Source organism: Zeus faber (genome assembly GCF_960531495.2).
Source record: "Zeus faber genome assembly, chromosome: 17".
NCBI classification, from domain to species: domain Eukaryota; kingdom Metazoa; phylum Chordata; class Actinopteri; order Zeiformes; family Zeidae; genus Zeus; species Zeus faber.
The window spans coordinates 23,010,941-23,034,929 of record NC_137204.1 but is presented as its reverse complement, the minus strand read 5'-3'; the positions used below and the strand labels follow the sequence as shown (position 1 = coordinate 23,034,929).

The 23,989-nt window shown below is 43.6% G+C and overlaps 2 protein-coding genes across 2 annotated transcripts; both read left to right on the top strand.

The window, feature by feature from the left end:
* Nucleotides 1-16,344: 16,344 nt before the first annotated feature.
* LOC307243038 (TRAF3-interacting protein 1-like) lies at nucleotides 16,345-18,318 on the top strand (the record flags this gene model as incomplete). Its single annotated transcript, XM_080017689.1, has 2 exons — nucleotides 16,345-17,053; nucleotides 17,420-18,318. The coding sequence occupies 2 exons, from the start codon at nucleotides 16,345-16,347 to the stop codon at nucleotides 18,316-18,318; spliced, it is 1,608 nt and encodes a 535-aa protein (XP_079873815.1).
* A 912-nt stretch (nucleotides 18,319-19,230) lies between these two features.
* On the top strand, nucleotides 19,231-20,526 carry LOC307243471 (putative tubulin polyglutamylase TTLL9; the record flags this gene model as incomplete). Its single annotated transcript, XM_080018296.1, has 1 exon — nucleotides 19,231-20,526. One exon carries the CDS (start codon nucleotides 19,231-19,233, stop codon nucleotides 20,524-20,526), a length of 1,296 nt encoding a protein of 431 aa, XP_079874422.1.
* Between the last annotated feature and the right edge of the window lie 3,463 nt (nucleotides 20,527-23,989).

Below are 23,989 nucleotides of genomic sequence, written 5' to 3'. Positions count from 1 at the left end.
AGCGCCGCCCGCCTCCAGGACATGAGGAAAGGCCCGGCGGCGGCGGCTGTCGGCGCCGGAAGATTTCTGGTTTTAACCCTCTGCCGCCCCCTCCTCCCTTCAACGCGCTGATCTGTGGCGATCGCCCACGCTGAGCAGAAAATAAATAAAAAAATTTGCAAATTGCGGGAGATGTGGAGGAAATATAAAACAATGGATAAAAAACGACGCTGGGCGCGTTCGGAGTGAAAAATCAGATCATTCGTCGCGGTGAATTCACAATATACACTTGTTTCCTTACCGTTGTGTGTCGGATTTTTGGGAGTGCCATGAAGAGTAAAGCGGTATTCAAACGCGTGACGGCGAAAGTACCATTTGTCAAAATACATTTTGAAACCAAAGCGTCCTTGTCCGTCTGTTGAATCGCAAAACAGTCATGACCCATGATCGAACGTCAACGTTTATGTGATGATATTGGTTGACGACTTGGCGACATAGAGACGGGGAGACACACAAACCCACCGCCGCTTGTTAACGTCCTATTTCCAAAATGTCCCGTTTTTTCATGGCTTTGGTGCCACCCTAATTGAGATCAAGTTCCCGATGAAGCGTTTCGCGGTGTCGCTGCAACGCTGGAGCCGAGTCAATTTCCAGCGACTTCATCGGTTGAGAGAGGGCGAGCGAGCGAGAGAGAGAGGGGGATCTCCACGATGTCTTTTACAAATTAATTTGTTTTATATATCGGTCGTAACCATTTTTTTTTTTTTTTTCTTTTAATTATTCACAAGAGGTGAAACTATTTCCAGGACGGCTCCTCGGCCCCCGAGACCCGTCAAAGTCCGTTTGAGTTTGATTTGCGTGATCGACAAACTACTCGCGAGGGTAAAATAAATCTCGTCTAACTGATAAACAGCTCCACACGTGGCCAACATTAAGTCCCCCGTGGTCTCAGTTGCTTAGTCCAGGCGTTTGAGGTCCAGCAAGCTGCAGTCGCAAGGTTACGATCGGGTAAAAAGCACCGAGAGGAAAGAAGAGAAAGGAAAGGGGAGACGGATTACGGGAAGTTCCGACAGATGGGGGAAATGTCCGTGATTTAATTTATGCTATTTCTAGCTCCATTATATTGCAAAAATTTGTCTTTCTTAAGTGCAAAAAACGATTATTATTATTATTTTTTTTAACGGCGTAAATGCACTTGCTTTGTCATTGTTGTGATTAACAGCCAAGTGCGCCTTAAAGCCAAGGACCCATTTCCGAGGGTTTCAACATTTTTTTTAAGGACGCGCTCAGAGATACCAGCACAGATACGGCATCTCAAAATATACCCGATGCGTGATGAATCAGCGCTTTAACATGTCTGTTTGCGGGAAATACGGCACAAATAAACAACTATAGGAGCCTATCTCCACCGCGGGCGCCGATCGCCGTCTCGATACCGCCGACGGAGCTTGTTGCTGGGCTGATGGATAAGAGGCGAATCTGCACGGGAATCAAGACTTTTTCGCTCAATATTTCCGCCTCGATTGTGATCTTTGCAGCGGAAAGACGCCCCAGTGAGCGCTTGTCATAAACAGAGGCGGAATCTGCCGTCTTGTTGATGTTGGCCTTTTGAAAAGACCAAAAAAAAAAAACAACAACATAATTTCATGAAAAAAATAAAAAAAAGTAAATAAAATACATGTGTGCCCCCTCACCCCCTCGCACACACACACACACACACACACACACACACACACACACACACACACACACACACACACACACACACACACACACACACACACACACACACACACACACACACACACACACACACACATTGGGCGGAGGTAGAGCAACATTGATTCAAGTCCTTCAGCAAACACTCGAAGGGAAATTTGCTTGTAATAACCGTGGGGGATTCTCGCTCCTTCCATGAGAGCAAACATCTTTCATCCTTTATTTCCGTCCTTTCTCTCCTCCAGCCTCCCCCAACCGGAGGCCTCCTCGCGATCGGCAGAAATAAAAACAATTAATCATCTGTGGACGGCAGAAATGAAACATCCAAACAAATCAACTCATCACAGGGTAATTTGTAATATCAGATATGAATGTGCGGCAGACTCGGGAGGCGGCGACTTCAAACCCCCTTTTTTTTTTTGACGTTTTATCTTCAGAAGAATATGCGGAAATGATTAGTAATGCGATCCAGAGATAATCAAGCCGCCTTTTGGGTGAATAATCCGTCTGAGGAAAAGCTTTATCAAATACAAGCCGCCGAGAGCGGAAGCTTGTGTCTCATGAAGTGGGGGCCTCTCGATTGAGCTTTCACTTTTTCTATTCATCTGACCTTGCTTTAGGTCACGTTTGCACGTATTCCTACGCCAATGCATACATGTCTCACACAGCACCAAACGTGGCGCAGTATATAAATGAAGCTTGCCTTGCCTGAGCTTATCTCATTACGCACAGACATGCACGTACGCGCACACACACGCACACACACAAACGCGCGCACACACACAAACACACAAACGCGCGCACACACACACACACACACACACACACACACACACACACACACATTTATTAAAGTTCAGTTTCAACTCCACTACATTTCAAAGCAAATATTTCTGCTGCTGCTTAGGGCTTGATTTTAATTTTTTATCTTAATTTATATACATTAAGTGCTAAAAACACGTATTTATTTCCATGTACCTTCTTTAAATCAGGATGTATATTTACTGGTGCATGCCATGTTCAAAATGTGCCCGTTTGGATCGGGCTGCACTGCGGATGTGAGTGACTCGGTCGCAGAGCCCTGAAGCCCTGAAATAGGTCTACCACCACCGATTAAAAAGAATATTATAGAATCGATCAAAACAGAGACTCTACTCCACTCGTGCTACATATACTGCATAGAATATGCTCCACAGAACTGGATCTGGTAAACGTGTACATCTATGACACTTTGTTGAAATAGAAAGCAGCGAGGTGGGGCCTCGGCAATAGGATTAGAAACATATGAATCACAGTCTGACGGATGGAATTAACCTTGATACAAAAAAATGACAGCGAGGGCAATTTCTGTCACCTGTTCCCATGGACGGGCAAGAGCGATTAAGAGCCCGTTGGATTGATAGCCAGCTCTTAATCTGTTTAAGTGAAATATTTAATAATTAGTTACACATTAATCGGAATGCTTCATCATTACAGTCTGACTTCCCATTTCAGACTCAATGAAGCGCATCGGGAGGACGGGGAAAGGTCGTTTGGCGCTGGAAAAAAAGTAAATGTAATTCATGTGGGCTATAAATAACCCCGATGATGCATTAGCATTCATTTACAATCGCAATTTAAAGGGAAGAGAATAGAAGGGTATAGAAAGGAGTGTGTGACTTTTGTCACATCACAGAATATATACATATATATTTTTAATAAATGAAAATCCGTATGTGTATAATATACACATTCACATACAACATTAACATTTATATACAGGGAATCAGGCAGAGACTCAGGGTCCAGGGAACCAGGCAGAGGTTTGGACAGAAGGTACAGGTTGTAGTGCGGGACAGCTCAGAGTAATGCAAGAGACAACCAAGGAACAAAGTGGACTGGTATTTAAACTGAGGGACAAAGTAGGGAATGAGCTGCAGGCGAGGGGAAACCAGGTGAAGGTAAGGGAGTGACAGCGAAGCCAAAGGGAGTGGCAGGATCTGAAATGACATGGAGATAGTGACACGGCATGGGGAAATTACCAGATGAAAATAAAACATGAAAACGAATGTAAATACTGGGTGATTGGTGAGGATACATGACGGACTGTCCAGAATACACAGGACCAGAGGCTGATATATCACAAAATAAAAACTTGACAGTAGAAATAAAGAGCAATAGACACCACTGTCCTGGCAGATACTTGGCCCGTGGGCAAAAATAACTTTCCCCAAGGTTTGAACCTGAACAACATTGGGGATGGTTGCATTGCTGATCTGATCTAAATAAATAAACATACAAACAAACAAACAATCAAATAAATAGATAGATAGATAGATAGATAGATAGATAGATAGATAGATAGATAGATAGATAGATAGATAGATAGATAGATAGATAGATAGATAGATAGATAGATAGATAGATAGATAGATAGATAAATGAATGAATGAATAAATAAATAAATAAAAGAGGTGTGGTGTCCCAGTGACATTACTGAATCACAAATTGGACCATACAATAATAAAGTTATTTGCATGCTGTGTTTTTACATTCTGCTTTATAGATCGCAGATACAGGTGGAGATGTGATGTGGTCTATCTGTGTGTCTCTATCTGCAGGTGGGTTTTCGCAAGACCTGCTTGTGTTGAAAACACAGGTGAGGGATAGTGAAGAGAAAGAGACGGAGACAGACAGCAATAGATAGATTTTAGAGAAGAAAGGGCATGCAATTTGACGGGCGGACACTTTTATATGAACGCATCAGTCATTGCCTTGTTCAACTGCAACTCGCCTTTGGCCAAGGAAATTAATAGTTGCAATTCACACGCTTGATATTTGTTTCCGCTTTCTATTGTCTGGGGTCCAATGGCGGAGAGGGGGCACAGTAAGAGACTGATCGTTGATCTCCTCTGAGATGGAGACCCAGATGAAGAAAAGAATGAACGCGGGAAAATGAGAAAAGCAGTGCAGACAAGACGGATGGGGGTGGAGGAACCGAGGGGGGGAAAGGCTGTAAACAGAGGAGTGGGCAGCAGTCGTGCCCTCGGCCTTTTAGACTAATGTAGCGTGGAAGTTTACCGGAGTGTTCCTGGTGTAGGATTTAGTAGAGGAGCAGTTACTGTGAAAGCTGAATCCAGTTTATCCTCAACCTCTGACCTCTAATCATCTAAAAGCACACTGTTCCTGCACACAGCACAGAGAGACTGCTACCATTACTAAATTAACTTACATATGTTCTTTCATACTTTGAGGGATAGTATGCATATTGTTGAAGGGGTGGATCACCTGATAGTACTTAATTTTGCAAAGTGTGTTTGTTTATTTTATTTTTTTATAGTTCCTGTTGTAAATTGTGAAGCTTCTCTTTATTTTCTATCATTAGGTTTATTGTACATTTTTACTGTTCACTGTTTATCTCTTGGTTTATTTTTTTCTGGTCTTATTGTTGGTTGTTCTTTTGTATCATTAGTTATTGTAATATAATGGTTTATTGGCCATGGAAAACGTGTCTATCTTCAAGTTTGTGTCTAGGTTTATTATATATGACTACATTTTCTCATTTATATAACATACTTTTGAGGTTATTTATTGTTTATCATTAGGTTTATTACTTTTTAATATTAACTGTAGGTTTATTGTATGTGTTCCCATTTTTCCATCTTCTAGTTTACTTCGAGGTTATAATATGTTATAATGGACAGTTTTTTATGTAAGCTGCAATTTATCTATCTATCTATCTATCTATCTATCTATCTGTCATATATTTCGACCTCCCCCGGTGGCACCAAATATATACCACATGTTAATGATGGTAAGTTTCTTCTTTCTGAATAAATAATAGTGTTTACTGACTTAATTTGTGGACTTGGGGATGAACACATTCATGTAATAGACAAGTAAACACTCCCGGGTCAACAGGGGGCAATGGCCGAAGCATCTGTTTCAGAGCGTTTAACATACAAGGTTAAATTGCCTTGATGAAGACGCATTGGAGTGGGGGTTGGATGTGACTTGTCATACATAGACGCTGTTGTCACCCTGGGGGAGCGTCGTTTATGGAACAAAATGGTCTGGGGAATCAGGTCTCCGGGAAGGTGACTGTTTCTGTCTTGTTGGACATTTTTGTTTGTCTAAGGCATGGGAACCCTGTTTCAGAGTCTGGTGTTTTATTGTGTTCAGGTATAGGAACCCTATTTCAGAGTCCAGTTGTTTAGGTATAGGAACCCTGTGTCAGAGACCGGCATTTGAGATGGGGATCTAGATCTAAGTAATTGGGCCTGGGTGGCTGTGCGCCTATTGCTCGTCAGAGAAATAAGTAAAACCCTCATTGCATAGGAGAGGAGCCCTTGTCATGATGTGTTTTCCATCCGCCTTGCGCTTGTTCCACCTTGCCCACTCTCTACAATAAAACTGGTACTTTTCAACCCCATCACATGTGTCTCTGTGTGGGGGCCCAGGCAGGTGAAACTACCACACACTGATTCGCTGAATCACTGATTAGTTCACAGGGATGCACTCACTTAGTGAGTGTATGCTGCTTTTCACCCAAAAGATTCAAACTGTTTGTGAACAACACTATCTCGGAGCCTGTTGATGGCATTTCCTCTAGAGTATCGAACTCAAAAGGCTTACATAATATCAGCGGATTGATATAAAAGTTGTTTTTTCTATGTATTGATTACGTGGAGGAAGCACGGTGGTCTCGCGTGGCGCGATTAGACTGGTGATAGTCGTGGCTCCAAGTAATTATTTGTATAAATTCTTATATATAATTACAGACAGAAAATAATTTAGTTGAACATAATATTTATTGCAGATCAGTGCAGTGCAGATTTAGTGCATCCTTTTATTGCCCACTTCCGTTATGTCGTGGCTTGTGCATTTGTGTTTTGTCTTTTTGCACGTTTTTTAAGTTGCAGTGCATTGAGCTCTCAGGGCTACCAAACAAGACAGCCTTTTAATAGCTATACAGAAAACACTGTTCTATAATAATGTTATGTTAATGTTAATAATTTGGACACCCAACCTTCAATATTGAGCTCCAAATCGACATCGCCCACTCAAGATCAAGTCAAATAAAACCTGGAAAGGTGCTTTTAAACAACAACAACAACAACAACAACAACAACACATTTGCAAGAACCTTATAAAAAAGGGGTTTTAAAGGCTTAACACAGAGAAAACAGGCTCCAATTACAGTTTACAGCTCTCCTGGTGTGCCAGGGCTTAGGAAGAAGGCAGGCACAGGAAAGTAGCATCCTACCCTCAGAGTCAGAAACAAAGGAGCATTGTTCTTCATTAAAAAATAAATAAAGAATGCCAGACAAAAAAGGGCGTACATTATAGTTAATACTGGACTACCTTTTGCTAGATGAAGCAATTTATACTTGGCCAACCTGGTTTGTTTTGGTCAAATAATGATGGACTACAGCTCCCTCTGCTGGTCAAAAGTCAAACAATGTAACGTTTACTTGTCGAAAGTCTGAATTATATATTTATCAAGTATATTTATCTGATTTACATATCTGGTATTATATATCTATTATCTGAATCTTAATACATTTTGAAAACTTTTAGACTTCCTGCTAATATAATCAAAACCATTAATATTATAATTATCAAATGAACCATAAAACAGTTGCTACATTAGCAGGAGGTTCTTAGATTTATGACATTAATGGAGAAAAAGTCTTTTAAAATAATTTGCTGATGAATAATTGTGATTCTTCCAACTGATGACCGAAAAACTGGAATTGCATATAATTATTTTTTATTAAATGCCGTTTTTATGAAATGCCTTTTAGGTCTTATGTAAAGCACTTTGGGAAGGAAATGTGCTTCCAAATAACCTTGCCTTGCCATCCTAGTGCCAGGAAACACACCGACATTTAAGGAGGCAAGTGGCCTCATTCCAGCAACGGATCGCCATTCATCACAAATACAGAATTAAAAAAATAGGAACACAATGCTTTTCCTCAGTGACCTTTATATCAATTCCGAACATTTAAAATTAGAGAGAAAGACCACATATTGCTCCCTGACTAAATTTGGTGCAAGAGAAATACACTGATCAGCCACAACATTAAAACCACCTGACCAATATTGTGTTGGTTCCACTTGTGCTGCCAAAACAGCTCTGACCCGTCGAGGGCTGAACCCCACAAGACCTCTGAAGGTGTCCTGTGGTATCTGGCTCCAAGACGTTAGCAGCCGATCCTTTAAGTCCTGTAAGTTGCTCGGTGGGGCCCCCATGGATCGGGATTGTTGTTCCAGCACATCCCACAGATGCTCCATCGGATTGAGATCTGGGGAATTTCGAGGCCAAGTCAACACCTTGAACTCTTAGTCGTGTTCCTCATACCATTCCTGAACAGTTTTTGCAGGCTGGCATGGGGCATTATCCTCCAGAAGGAGGCCACTGCCATCAAGGAATACCGTTTCCATGAATTACTTGGTCTGCAACAATGTTAAGGTAATGTTTAGGTGCCCAAGTAACATCCACATGAATGCCAGGGCCCATGGATTCCCAAAGGAACACTGACCAGGGCTTTTCACTGCCTCCGCCGGCTTGCCTTCTTCTAATAGTGCATCCTGGTGCCATCTCTTCCCCAGATAAACAATGCACACACAACCAGCCATCCGCATGATGTAGAAGACAATGTGATTCATCAGACCAGGCCACCTTCTGCCATTGCTCCATGATCCAGTTCTGATGCTCACATGCTCATTGTAGCCGCTTTAAGCGGTGGACAGGGGTCAACATGGACACTCTAACTGGTCTGCAGCTACACAGCCCCATACACAGCAAGCTGTGATGCACTGTGTGTCCTGACACCTTTCAATCATAGCGGCATGAACTTTTACACCAATCTGTGCTACGGTAGCTCTTCTGTGGGATCTGATGGGTTAGACTCCCCACAAGCATCAATGAGCCTTGGGCGTCCATGACCCTGTCGCCGGTTCACCGGTTGTCCTTCCTTGGACCACTTTTGGTAGCTACTAACCACTGCATACCGGGAGCACCCCACTAGACCTGCAGTTTTGGAGATGCTCTTACCCAGTCGTCTAGCCATCACAATTTGGTCCTTGTCAAAGTGGCTCAGATCCTTACGCTTGCCCATTTTTCCTGCTTCCAACACATCAACTTCATGAACTGACTGTTCACTTGCTGCCTCATATATCCCACCCCTTGACACATGCCATTGGAACTAGATGATCAATGTTATTCACTTCACCTGTCAGTGGTTTTAAAGTTGTGGCTGATTGGTGTAATATTGAGCTGGTTTATAACCATTGACGGAAAAAATACCCACTAACTAAAACAAATGATTTCTCTTGAATTATTAGTCTTAAACTACTCTAGAAGCAATTATTTAATCACCCCTGAAACAATGCACAACATACCAATAAGTTATTTTTGTTTATTTTAATGGCAAAGTTGAATTGCACCAACTCCAATAATAATTAAATAAATAGGGAAATAAAATGCTAAAGCAGATAAAAAAGAGAAAGGAAAACGAAAATCAAGAAAATCACACATACAAACGGCCACACTCCAATTTAAGTGGCAACTATGAACATATTGGGGCAAGTGTCAGATCTTCCAGAAGTTTGTTCCAATAATGGAAGGGGGCAATGGCTCAGGAGGTAGCGCGGGTCGTCTAGTAATCAGAAGATTGCCCGTTTGATCCCCGGCTCCTCTCATTAGCATGCTGATGTTTCCTTAAGCAGGACACTTAACCCCTTAACTGCTCCCCAGGCACTGCTGTATGGCAGCCCACTGCTCCAAGATACATCAATTACAAGGATGGGTTAAAATGCAGAGAAGTTGTTGCCTCAGTTCTTGTATTCTGTGCAATGACAATTAGTTTAATCCAATGTCAGCATAATAACTGAATGACATCATAATGCATCTTTTTCTGTCTAGCTGCACTGCATCTCCTCCTCCTACTCTTCTTAAAACCAAGCTCTCTCTCTCAGAAAAAGGTACAAGCAACGTGATCATCACAAGAAAGAAATTAAGTTAAGTGAAAGTTTAATTCAAGAAAGGGTTGATATAGTACCGTAGTTTATCAAGGTGCTTTCAACTTTCTTTATATGTCTTCTTCACCTTAAACTGCACCTAAATTGACATTTTTATATTGATAATAAAACTTACAAAGCATTAACCAAATTAAAAGCTGAATAAAATTCCTAATGGAAGAAAACTTTCAATCCCCACTTTTAATCAGCCTTTGACACTGACATTAACAATGAATGAAGTGGGATTTACTTTTTATATTTGCTTGCAAAAATAGTCGTAATGTAATGTAGTCACACAATCCATTTTTCACGACTTATAAAAATAACGATATTATTATAATGACATTACCACGACAGCCCACCCCTCCATCCTGTGGCCGTGGTTTCCCTCGCTGCGTGGTTGAACCACGGCTCGGCCCAGGAGAGAAGAGCTGTTGGTGCAGGATGTGTAATGCAAGAGGCTCTGTTCGACCAAACGACTTATTTATGACATTCAAGCACCCTTCTATCTCTCGAAGCAAAGGCAAAACAAATATATTCATGAAAAAATGCATTAAAAGGCAAAGAATGATCATGTAAAGGCGAGGTGTCTTTGCATCAGTTTCTGGGGACGCCAAATTGAAAGAAAAAAAAATGGGTATCCACGTCAAAAACACAAACATATCGAGAGCATTGTCATGTAACGCTCTCTTATGTTTATTGTGATCATACGACTTATTGTCAACATATTCAGTGCTGCTCAGAGGAGCTCGGAGGGGGAGGAGCGATAAATATTGAGGAGGCACGAGGAGCGGCCTCCGCCTCCCCCTACTCTCACATTCCGCTTCAAGACGAAAACCATGAATAATAGATAGCAACCTTTACAGACGCTGGCTCTAAACTCGGGGAGCCCAACACTAACAGAGTATTATTTACTAGTATTGTCTTCTCGCTCGCCACGGGCCAGGACTTTCAAACAGATGAAAATAAAAACATCTCACCTTCAGAAAGAAAATGGTCGATGTGCCGTCGTCTTGTCAGGGTGAAATAAGTCATTTCACACTCCTCGCCGGGCAAAGCGTCTTCGCACCGAAGGCCCAGAGCCATATTTCAAATAGTGGACAACATTTATTGAGAATGCCATTTCCCTCAAAGGCATTCTCAGTCGTTTACACTATTCGTCGATCAGTGTCCGTGTGTTTTTATTTTTTTACGATACATGAATTTGACCAAATTGTACCGTAATTATGCTTTACTTCATAATCTTTGATTCAATCATCTGTTGTCGACCACCACCACAAGACTCAAGCTTCTCTCATGTTGAGCACTTAATCTCTAGGATGGTATCAGTGTCGATGACATCAGGAAGGCCGGTGCCAAGATCATTTTCCCCGTCATGGATAATGAGACCTTAACGCTCCACTGTTTCCTCTGTGGTCGCCCCAAAGACTCAGAGTCTAGTACTTGTGGCCACGTTACCGAATAACTTGTAGTTGAGTTTCCGTTCCGCCCAGTTCATTGGGTCTGGTGCCTTGGCACTTGGGATGCCTCACCAAGATTTTTAAGGCGGAGGCATACTTTAAAGGATGTAGGAACCACCTCAGAATATTGCTTTGCGTCTAATCGCACTTATCCAAAGTAAATATACATATATACTGAAGTTGATCTTTATTTTTGAAATATATAATCTTGATGATTTACTCTATAAAGTTTCGGGCCGCTGCACCCGAGGCTTGTGGAGCTGCCCGTCCTGCAGGTCCTGCAATCGTTTTGTGAATTAACCCCTCGGTTGTTGGTTTACCTCTTTATGTATCATTCCATACCCCTAGGGGGCGCAGTGACTCCGTGGCCCCTATTTCCAGAACGCGTTGCCGAAACAGAAATTAACAGACACAATGGTGAAAGACGCACAAATGCGACAGGGAGAGGAGTCGGCTGTGGCTTCGGTGGATTTAATGATTAAAAAGAAAAGAAACATAAAACAAAAGGAGGTTGGCGCCTCTCCCCTGCCAAGGAAGCGAGGGCTTTTCGGCCCATCGCGATAAGGGAAGCTCTCGGAGCGAGGGCTGTATGCTCCATTATTCATCAATGTTGCAGTTGCCCCCTACATTTCTGCTCAGCACATAAGGTTTCATGATGAAACCAGCCATTTCAGGTGAGGTTGGATGACATCTGCATCTGGCGCTAACGCTGTAGCAGTGACTGTAGGCGCTTTTGCACCGAACAGTTCTGGGGACTCCCTGTGGGGAACTAGGAACTGGGGAGGTCCCCCAAGAACTAGATAACGTCAAGGGCTTTTTTTTTCTGGTTGTATTTGCACCGCACGGGACCTCCGACATGACACTGAAGTGACGTCATCCAACAGGGTTCCAGCATGAGTTCCGTGTTGTATTATCTCTGTTACTCTCAATTATTTCACATTATAAGTACACAAAAATCAGTTTCTGAACAAATTTGAGGCGAGAAATACACAAGTTGCTGCATCTTCACTCATATTAGACTACAAGACATAATTTAAAAGTAAGTTCCGATTTTCGCAAGCCAATGGTTAGCATTGGGACAGAGCATGTGGATTACTGGGCACATGTTAATTCATTCAATTAACAAAAATCAAATAAATGAAATAAATACATCTACAGGAAAAATAGTATTTTGAGTGTACGTGGGCTGGTCAGCAACGAGAGCAACGCGACTAGTAGTGCACAGTTCGAGGGACCGTGGATTTACGTCTGGACCAATCACCGTGCACTTATGTCACTGAAGGTTCCTCTTGTACCAGTTATTCCCTTCCCTGGAGTAGGACCTAAAAAAGTCCCTTAAAACAGTTTTCTTAGAACTATGGTCGTTCCTAGTTCCCTGCAGTGTGGACACAAAAAATGAACTTTTTCCAAAGTTCTTAGAACTTTGGAAAAAAAAAGTTCCTGCAGTGCGAAAACGCCTCCGAGTGCTTTTCCCGTGTTCATGGACTCGCCCCCTTAAATGTTCTCCGCTGCGTCGGGCACATTTTCACCGGTGGACCTGTTCCGGCCGCACACTCCGTGCGGAACATACCTTCACAGCGTCTTTGACCTTCTCAAAGCAGTCCTGCTGGCCGCCGCGCTCCCCTGTTTGCCACGGAGTCACACTTCACTTCGACAACTTCTCCGTCCTCCCCATACAGAGTTGCCGACACAGCATGGTAGTTGTTAATGGACTGCGAGTATGGGACAGGTCCGTTTATTAGGATGATATGTTCTTCATAATAGCGCTGTGAAGTGCTCGGCCAACCCATCCTGGAATCAGGGCATTTTCACCCTTTATGAGTGACCTGTACTGTGGTTGGCATTTGGCTGCTCATCACATACCAGAAGATTTATACAATGATCTTTGATACCTACAAATCAAGATAAATTCCATTCTTTGTCCTTATCTAATATGTATTATTTTTCATTGCTTTTATTATGTGATTCATCTGTTTAGAAGGCGCGTCATGAGCAATTTCGAACTAACGGCGACCTTGATCTTCCAGTGGAGGACACCACTTTGCAGGGACTCTTAAGATTCATTTCTATTATTCGAGGAAAAAAGGCGACGTACACTCATGTCGTGTACGTGATCTGTACTCAACCTGATCTTTGGACTGGAACTCTTCACTCATTCAATCCCCCACACACACGCACAGCTCAAAGAAAAAACGATAAAAAAACGTTACAGCACAAACATTCAGCCTCGCTCCTGCCCACCTCTCCTCGCATTAGGTAACCACCGTCCAGGTCAGCCGGAACATGTGTCCGCCACAGACCAAAGCCTCCTCCCTTCCTCCGCCTTGTCACACTGAGTGGATGCAGTTGTTTGTGCTGATTGACTCCGGCACACGTAGCCAGAGGTGTGCCCCGGCTGCTGATGTGACACTTAACCCGACGAGGGCTCCCGCTAAAGCCTGCCTCGCCAACGGTGGAGGCGCGGCCCGCCGGCATTTTTACTGTCATTTCAACACTTCCATCCCCATCCTAAAAATCACAAAACCTTTCACGCCTAAAACATTTCAAAAGTTATTGAGGTATTCATATGTTTTTTAACTCAGGTACAGACAGTACGTTAGGATCTTATTTGGGGTGATAAGGACCGTGGTAAGACGTGCACGAGTTGTGTATCTTTCTCATTTTCTTAATTAAAATAATGATTCTTTGCTTATTCTTTAAAAGGCTGTCGTTACAACCAGTCATGAAGAACCATCACCAGCTAAAATAATCAGTAGGTGGTTCTTCATGTTCCTCATAGTCCATTTTTGAGTTATTAAAAGGTTCTCAATTCTATTGTAGTCATTTTATAGTGAAATGACCATCCCTCACTATAGTCTGGGGTTGGGTGACTACTAACAAATGTATAGTGTATTGTGGAAGATTGTAAATATGGAAAACACTCTTGACAATGGAAAATGCTCGTTGAACCCTGGTCTACAGCACCACTTACAAGAACCCTTTCAGTCCTAGTCCCTTCCTTTACCTTTCTATTCATAGCTGGGTATTGGCTGGGACTAAGTCCGTGTAGTGCACCAGTGATCTGGCAGCGGTCAATTCAATTATTTAAGGTGTAGGTACCCAGTTAATTCTCCGGCTGAAACACAGACGCACGCTGAGGACGCTGCGGAGCGTAGCTGCCAGGTGAAGAGCAGCTTGGCAGCCCGGCCTGGCAGAGCAGCGGCAGGAGAGAGACACACTGTCGAGGAAGAGCCGGAGACACCAACGACTTGTCAATCTGGGTCCCTTTGATCCCGGGGAAATTTTATGATATAGAGCACAGAAACCTCTACGAAGCAAGAGGCAGGGCCTGACAAGAGTTATCATAGATGAAAAGGTATCTAATTCTCCATTTTATCCAAGTTCAAGTTCAAGAGATTATGTGTCACATACATGTAAATACGGTCATACATACAGTATATGCAGTGAAATGTCATGACAACCGGTGATTACGCACAATAAGTTCTGTCAGCTCCAAAAATACTCAAGATACTAAAATGTGCGTAATCGACACGAGGCGCTCATGCCCACATCTAAAAGGGGATGTGGAGCTGACGTCACATCACCGGCGCTGCAGCACGCGCGGGGGATGACTTGCATTGACTGTGAACGTCGGTCGGCATTTTAGTGTGAGAAGGCGGCTTGGAAGTCTCGGGAGGTGGAAAAACGGCCACAGAATATCTTGCAACCATCTTGTGTGAAACCTCGACCCTTCCGTTTCTCCCTTGCTTTCTATATTTTTGTACATTTTGTATATTTAAGCCATTTTCTCCATGCAATTGAAAGGAATTGATCCTCTAAAAAGGGCGACCGGAGTCCATAGCAACCCATAGCAACAATCACACGTCACCTTGTATTCCCACGAGCCGTCTGACCTTTATCACAAGACATTGGCCGTTATGTTCAAAGCAGATACAACTCAGACCTTAAAAGTGATACAGTGAAGACTTTAAAGTACAACAGATTTATTTTAATTCTGAACAGATGAAAGGAACATTCATTATGGATTGCCTGCTGAGCTTGAACCAGCCTGCATTTGCCTCTCTTTTCTTCCATTTTAGATTTCTATGGCGGCTCGCATCCTGATCAGTTGTACTATCGCCGTCCTTGTGATGTCAAAAAGAGGGCTTTGTCGGAAAAGAGGGCTCTGTCGGAAAATTCCCAGAATATATTTATATGTGTTTCCATGACGACTTGATCTCCTGGCTGTGCCCCATTCTCATAGGAAACCACAAACATCTATAACCTCACATTCATTGGAGCCTTATCTACAAATAGCTTCAGTATTTTCCAATACAGGCCTTGTTGAAATGTTGATTTCCATGATTTATAAGATAAGAAAGGATAAGATAAGATGAGATAGGATATGATAAGATAAGATAAGATAAGATAAGATAAGACATTACAACAGCTCAGTGAGAAAAAGGTAGAGGTAAGATTATATACACTCAGTTCACAAAATATATATAACAAAATATATACAGTGTAAACTAACAGAAAAAAACCCAGAATAAAAGCCTAACATTGATGTGTATCTGCTGAATAACAACCATTATGTTTAAATATAATATCGGAAATTATAGTAAGTGTAGATTAAGATATAAATAATACTACCACCAACTTGTAGTAGGAGCTATCTGAACACAAAATAACAAACCATAAATGCCACTTCCAGGTCAAATGTTTACGAAGGGAACAAAAGCTACAGGCTATTAACTAAATAGCTAAATCAATAAATATCTAAAAACATTATATTAACAAATTAAGTGCTACAAAAAGGGCTGAAACAATAACATGGTTCGTGGGGTGAATGGGGTTGTGAGGGGTTTGAGGTGGACATGTGGTGGACTGGGATGCATGGCTACTTTTCGGCCCGCCGCATTCATCCCGCTCTGAGCTGCTTTTGCTCCACAATTTCAACGCAACACAGAAGCTCAACAGAATAATACAGGAATAGGGTTTGTAGGACGAGTGAGATACAGGACATTTGGGTGGGCGTCTGGGAGGGTGGGTTGTGGTTGGTAGGCCCTATAAACCTACGGCTGATACAGTTTGGAATTGACAGTGGAAACAATGATGATAAAAAGAAAAAAGTATGGACGTACCCTGCATTATTTTGTTTGATCGGTCCTGAAGTGTCTCTATCTCATCAGTAGTATTAACCATGAATGGAGCAGTGCTGAAGAAGACCCAGGACACTCTGGGGAGAGTGATAAAGAAACCTCCGCTCACTGAGAAGCTGTTGAGCAAACCCCCGTTCAGGTACCTGCACGACATCCTCAGCGAGGTGATCAGGACCACCGGCTTCATGAAGGGCCTATATGGAAAGAATGAGCTGAAATCTGACAACGTTAAGGATAAGGACTCAAAGATCGCCTTCCTCCAGAAGGCCATAGATGTGGTGATGCTGGTGAGCGGCAAGCCACTGTCAGCCAAGCCATCACGCATCGTGGCCGGACACGAGCCTGAGAAGACCAATGAGCTGCTGCAGGCCATCGCCAGATGCTGCATCAGCAAGATGTCCAGTGAGGAGGAAGTGAAGCGAGTGCTGGCAGGGGAAACACTTGACCCCCATTCCCAAACTGGAACTCCTCAGTCTCAAGACAAGGTGGACAGGGACAGCTATGAGCGACACCATGAGAGAGAGCAGGAAAAGGAGCTGACAGAGTGCGACGTGGGCCAAGATCAGAAGGACCAGAAGGACCCCAAGGACCCCAAGGACCCCGAGCAGCTGAAGGACCAGGGGAGCCAGAGGAGGGAGGGAGGGAAGGAGCAGCAATACAGTGAGAGGGAGCAAACCAGGGACAAGAGCCGAGACAGAAACATGGGAAGGGGGAAAGAGAAAGAACCAGAGAGGGAGAAGTACAGAGAACGTGATCCACAAAGAGAGATGGAGAGAGATAGGAAAAGAGAGAGGGAGTCACAGAGGGAGAAGAACAGAGAGCGGGAGAAGAACAAAGAGAGGGAGAAGGACAGAGAGAAAGAGAAGGGCAGAGAGAGGGAGAAGGAGAGGTGGAAGGCGAGAGACAGGGATTTCCCCAAAGAGCGGGAACGAGACAGGGACAAGCGGAGAGACAGAGAGAGAGAACAAGAAAAGGACAGAGGATGGCAAAAGGACAGAGAGCTGCAAAGCAAAGCGCTGGAGAAAGGGGACAACAGGACCCGAGCATCAGAAGAAGCACGGCAGAAGTCCCACCCAGACAAGCCCAGCAAATCGCCCAAAGTGTCGCCCGCATTAGGAAGTCCAGCTGGACTGTCGCGGCCCTCATCTGCCAAAGAGCAGAGGCGAAGACCCAAAGTGGAAGGTCAAGATGAATCTGACTGTGAGGCAGATGGGGACCCTGCATTGGTTGAAAAGCCCGCTCCGCAGGAGAATGGAGATGCCACAGAGTCACCAGTGCCATCCAACATGACCCACAGCAACAGGCCGATACCCAGGCCCAGCAGTGCCCGGCCGGCACCCCCGAGGCTCAAGAGACAGAACAGCAGCACCGACCTGGCCCAGGCCGAGAGGCTGGCCAGTGCCAAGCCTTCAGCAGCCGCAGTCACTATGGAGGGGAAGAAGCTGTCCGAGGATGAGGATGATGAGGACGAACAGTTTCTAGTGGAAGAGGGTGCCCCTCCGGCCCCGGACTTGCCTGAAATGGACGTGGTGTGCGCCGAGGAAGATGGAGAACAGAAGCATGGCGGGCTCGTGAAGAAGATCCTTGAAACCAAAATGGAATATGAATCATCGCTGTCCAAGTCTAAAGAGCAGACTGCGGCGGCGGAAGCTGCCCAGAAGAAGGAGCGGGACCTGGTGACACGGGAGATCGATCGCCTGCGCTCGTCCATCCAGACGGTGTGCCGCAGTGCGCTGCCCCTCGGCAAGATTATGGACTACATCCAGGAGGACGTGGACGCTATACAGGCGGAGTTGCACACCTGGCACGCGGAGAACAAGGAGCACGCGCAGGCTCTGCTACAGGAGCAGAGAGCAACTGACCAGGCGGTGGAACCCCTCAAGGCCGAACTAGACGAGCTGGAGCAGCTGATCAAGGACCAGCAGGACAAAATCTGTGCAGTGAAGTCCAACATACTGAAGAACGAGGAGAAGATCCAGAAGATGGTAACTGGCATCAACTTCTCCAGAACCTAAGGAAGAAAAGAAGTCCTAGATAAAGTAATAAAGTAAGAACAATATGTCAACAGATGAAAGAACTGAAGACTCATTTTTATGAAAGGTACTACAGGTTTATAGGTTCAGTATTACAGACAGACAGACAGACAGACAGACAGACAGATAGACAGATAGACAGATAGATAGATAGATAGATAGATAGATAGATAGATAGATAGATAGATAGATAGATAGATAGATAGATAGATAGATAGATAGATAGATAGATAGATAGATAGATAGATAGATTCAATTTGATTACATTTTATGACGGAGGTAGAATGGAACACTTGTGATTAGTTTGCTTTAGCTTTGTGATGTCACAGGACAGAATTCTAGAATCTGATTAAACCTTTAAAAGGAGCAGAGACCAGCTTTGGACACACACACACAGGCAAACACTTGGGTTCCCTCCCCGAGGGGCGAGGCAGCAGGAACCACCATCAGTCACACAAACACACACACACACACCCAGGATAAAGCAATAGTCAGGAGGAGGGCGGTTATGCACGATTACAATTTGCTGTGAGCAGCCATTAAAACACCAGAATACACACACGCACACACACACACACACACACACACACACACACACACACACACACACACACACACACACACGCACAGCACAAAACAAGGCCTCCGATGCAGAAGCAGCGACAACGGTTTAACAGCAGACAGAGGGTGGTGCAGAAAGCAAGCCGCCATAAAAACCCAAGAAAGATGTGAAAAAAAAGATCAGATAAACTGCAACAGGGCACTGATGCAAGCCGCCATTAAAACTCCAAAAGAAGAAAGTGGCTCATACTCCAGTGAGATAGCCTGCTAAACACCACACCAGCTGCTACTGATCCATTTAAACTTAATTTTAAAAGTTTGTCGGAAGTAAGAATGTCGAAAAATAAAACTCCTGGACACAAAGGTCACTACAATTATCAGAAAAGAAGTGAACGGGAAGAAAAAAGGTGTGTGCGATACAGATGTGGACTTCACACCATACAGGATGTCCTGCGCCAAAGACCGGGCTGGATTGAAGTCAAAGATGTTGGAGAGTGGGACTTTTACTGGTGTGACTTTTCCTGGTTGAGAGAAAATTTTGATCATTCTTACATGGAGGAGCATGTTAGAATATGCCACTTTCGCAACGATTACGAGTTGGCCATGAAACACCTCATGGCTAAAAACTTGAAAAAGTACCGCAAAACCCTGGAAAGAGAGGCTGGCCGCACAGAAGTGTCCAGATTTGACTTTTTCCCTCACACCTTCGAACTGCCCTGTGAGTATCACATCTTCTTGGATGAGTTCAAAAGAAGTCCAGGCAGTACTTGGATAATGAAACCAGTGGCAAGATCTCAAGGGAAGGGAATCTTTCTCTTCCGGAAACTGAAGGATATCACGGATTGGAAAAATGGTCCCCGTCAAGAGGAGCAGAAGAATGACGCTGTCGTGGAAAGGTACGTGGTACAGCGCTATATAGAAAACCCCTACCTCATCAGCGGTAGAAAATTTGATCTGCGGGTCTATGTGCTGGTGACATCATACATCCCTCTAAAAGCCTGGTTGTATCGAGATGGCTTTGCTCGCTTCTCCAGCACCCGGTTCTCCCTTAGCAGCCTCAACGAGATAGTGCACCTCACTAATGTGGCTGTTCAGAAAACAGCACCGGACTACGATGAAAAGGGATGCAAGTGGCAGATACAGAAACTTCGGAGGTACTTGACCGCCAAACACGGCTCAGAGTCAGTGGAGGCCATGTTTAAGGACCTAGACAACATCTTTGTCCGTAGCCTGCAGAGTGTGCAGAAGATCATTATCAACGACAAGCACTGCTTTGCGCTCTACGGATATGATATTCTGCTGGACCAGAACCTCAAACCATGGTTAATTGAGGTTAATATCTCTCCGTCACTTGCAGCGACCAGCCAAGAGGATTATGACTTGAAATTCCGGTTGCTGGAAGATACACTACACATAGTAGATATGGAGGGAAGGCTGACTGGCAAAGAGAAGAGGGTGGGTGGCTATGACCTAATGTGGAACGATGGGCCTGTCTACAGAGAAGATGCCAGCTTGGACACACTGGGTAGCTCCTGCTTCATTGCCAACACCCACTTAGGGTGTGTGAACGACAGAAAGAAACAGCTTCAACAACTTCTAAATCCCATTCCTGACCAGAAGAGGATATGATTCCATACACAGCCTTAACATTCTTGATCTTTGAAAAAAAAAAAAGCCCATTCATCTGCTGCCTGGAAACTAGAGTAGAGCAGGTCACCTCATGACAGAGACGTTTACACCAGAGATTAAGACTTTCAAGGCGCTTCCTTATTCTGAATCTTCCCCTAACTCCAACCACATGAAATGGACAATGAACCTGACAGGGAGGAGAGGAAAGGAAAGGAGAGGAGAAACACTGTGACGTGGTGATCAGAGTGGAGGTCAACGCCCTGAAGATCATCCTGAGCGCCTGCAGCAAGTACTTCTAGTGAGTCGCTCACAGGAAGCTATGACGTTTATAAGTCAAGTTTTCAAGTTTTGGTTTATCACAGTCTTAACGTCCGGCATCAATGTGAAGAAAGGTAGTAGTGATTCATATTTGCATTAAAGAAAAGGAGGCACAGGCATCAAAGGTCAACAAGATGTCTACTATTAAAATATGGTGCTGTCTCTGCAAGCACAGTTCATACATAGTCTAATGATTGTAGTTGTACTCATCCCATAAAGTTTACCTGGGACAGTTCAGTCTGATAAGCTCCAACTCCACCCACAGGGCCGTCTTCTCATGGCTTGGCCCGACCGGAAAAGAGAATCTACAGCGCTCCCAGTGTTTCTACATAGCATGCGTCTCATGGAGTACACCTACACCCAGTCCACCACTGCAATGATGGAGAGCTTCTGGTTGCCGCAGACTACCTCTACATGCTGGATATTTTACAATGATGTATGCGTGTGCGATTTTGAATGAATCACTGGCTCATCCAACCATGCCAACCTTGCCAACCTTGCCGGCGTCATCCTGTCATTCCTGCAAGTAAGGCTTTCGAGGCCTAGCCATCTCTCCGAGGTTCTGCTGCATATACTCCACTGCCAACGCCATTGGCACTGTCCGTGGTGCTGAATCAGACCAAGGCAATTGTGCTCAAACAGGGATTGATAACAACATGTTGTGACTGCCTCCAGAACCAGCTCTAATCAGAGAACTGCATTTGCATCTGGAGGGCGGCCGACACCTGCTTGTGCCCCGAGCAAAGACACAAAAGATTGCGTTGACTTGCTGCAGCACTTTGAGGAGATGGGTTGTGTCTCCGAGGCCTTTCTGGAGCGAACACTGCCGCAGCTGGCCGCTGTCGTCAATGAGGGCGAGCTGAATGTCAAGCAGGAGAACACAGCGTTTGAGGCCATCCTGTGCTGCATTAACCAACGCTCCCAGGAGTGCAAGGACCACATGGCACTGCTCCTATCCAAGCCTAGGCAGGCTTAACTTCCTCCACCTTACCCCAGCCTCACCCCTCAGTCCTCCACCTATCTACCTAACTCAAATAAATACATCCTTTGGAAATATAAAATAGTGAAAGATTCAGAAAAGGACAGTAAAGACACTCGAGACACTACACTCCATGATGCCGACAGTATCAACAGTCGCCCTCGACAGACAATTTCATGCTCTAACAATTATATTATAATTATATACAATTATATAATATATACAATTATATAAAATAAGACACAAGTATTATATGCAATAATATATAATTATATACAATTACACTATACAATTCCTGTACGATTCAAACTCCAATCGTAATCGGAAAATTGAATGGATATTTTTACTGAGCGACTCGACCAGAACCGAATATGAAAAAGGAGAACTCTTTATCTCAATGGGTTAGATACTATCCTAACCCGTTAAGACATAGATACTAACTCATTTGCAAATTGAAAGTGATCACATGTGATACATGTTATGACATAGCCGGATCCGTTTATCCTTGTTTGTTTTTTTTACCCTTTTCACTTGCTACAATGTGTGTGCACGTGTGCGCGTGTCTGTGTCCATCCATAAATTTTTAGTTTTTCAATAAATTTGATCAAAATTGATCAATGATAATTGAAATTTGATGGAGGCTGTCATTATTGCAACAGGCTTACTGTATACGTCCTGATTAATGATTAATGATTAATAATGAATGATTAATAAGAGTACCATTAACGAAGATGTGCTGGCAAAAGTGTAATCCGAGACATGCGTTCCACCACAGGATCTCAGTGCAAAAATATGAGATTCAACTAGAGTGAGATTGTGGTCCTTAATCGTCATGAGAAAAAATGGTTGATTTATTTCTTACTACAAGGACACAGATAATAATATGAACATTTAATAATCATTATCATAACTGCAACTATTAATATTGAGTAGTGTATTTATTGGCAGTATGACACTGGCTAAAAATCAACACAGATAGACACCCAACAGTTTATTTGACACAAATACCCTCTTTTCTATTGAAATTCATCATAAACGATCATTATTAAATTGGCAAGGACAAAATTCTCCCTCACACCATCAATATTGTTAATATTTCTCTGATGTCCCTTCACTAGACAGATGGGTAATAGCTTGAGTGAATGCAGTCGAGCCTCAGAATTCAAGGGCAAAGCAGCCTGTGGGATGGACGTAGAATATGTGTGCGTGGGAATGTGCACTGCTAGTGGCAGCAGCAGCAGCAGCAGCAGCAGCGGTGGTAGTGAGAGCACAAATCATCATCCGGCTCATTTAGACCTGTTCGTTTGGACATTACACAGAATATTTCACCTAAAACTGTGGCTTCGTAATTCGATTACAGTCATTTAAGTCCGCAGTTTGGCATGGTGCTTTGTCATTATAATATACAATGACTGGGACCCAAGATGACTCAAGAGTCGTTTCCATAGAACGGGTTTAGAGAATTTGAATTTAGGTGAGTGCATGAATGGTCTACAAATAAAAAGTCAAATCTTTTTTATATTGTTGGTAAGACACAAGACCCAGTGATAGAGTGCGTTGGAGAAATGCTCGGTGAGGTTAATCTGTCCGCCTCAGGAAAACAAACTGAGAGTATTAATCTTATTTGTTCTGCAGAATAAAGAGAAAGATCCAGTCGTGCTTCAAAGCAGTGATCTGATCAGTCTGCCTCTGCTTCTGTTGAAGAGGGCTTGATACCAATGAGAGGTCGTGTACCATTGGCCAGCATGTCATTTACAGGACTATGCCACCTCAATCATATCCCCAGGTGTAACCCTCATACAGTGATTTAACAGTTAAACTCCGGTCACAGATACAATCTGACTGTGCCATTAAACAAACCACAAGGCTCTGTCAAGCCACACATCTCCGCACAAGGTTGAGTGAAGATGGATGCGATCTGGTCTTTATACTACAGTAGGAATTGTCTGAAAGAACTCTCTCTTCATATAAACTCAGAGAGACTCATTAAAACCCCAAGGCAATGTGTTTTAAAAGCTACGTAACACACAAAAAAGGCTGTTGTCCTTTATCGAACATGTGAAACATCATTCAAATAATTGATCGTGTGCATTTTTCTCTCACAGGTGCCAAATCGCCTCCTTTGCTTAGTCTAGTGTCGTAACATAACAAATATATGACATGAAA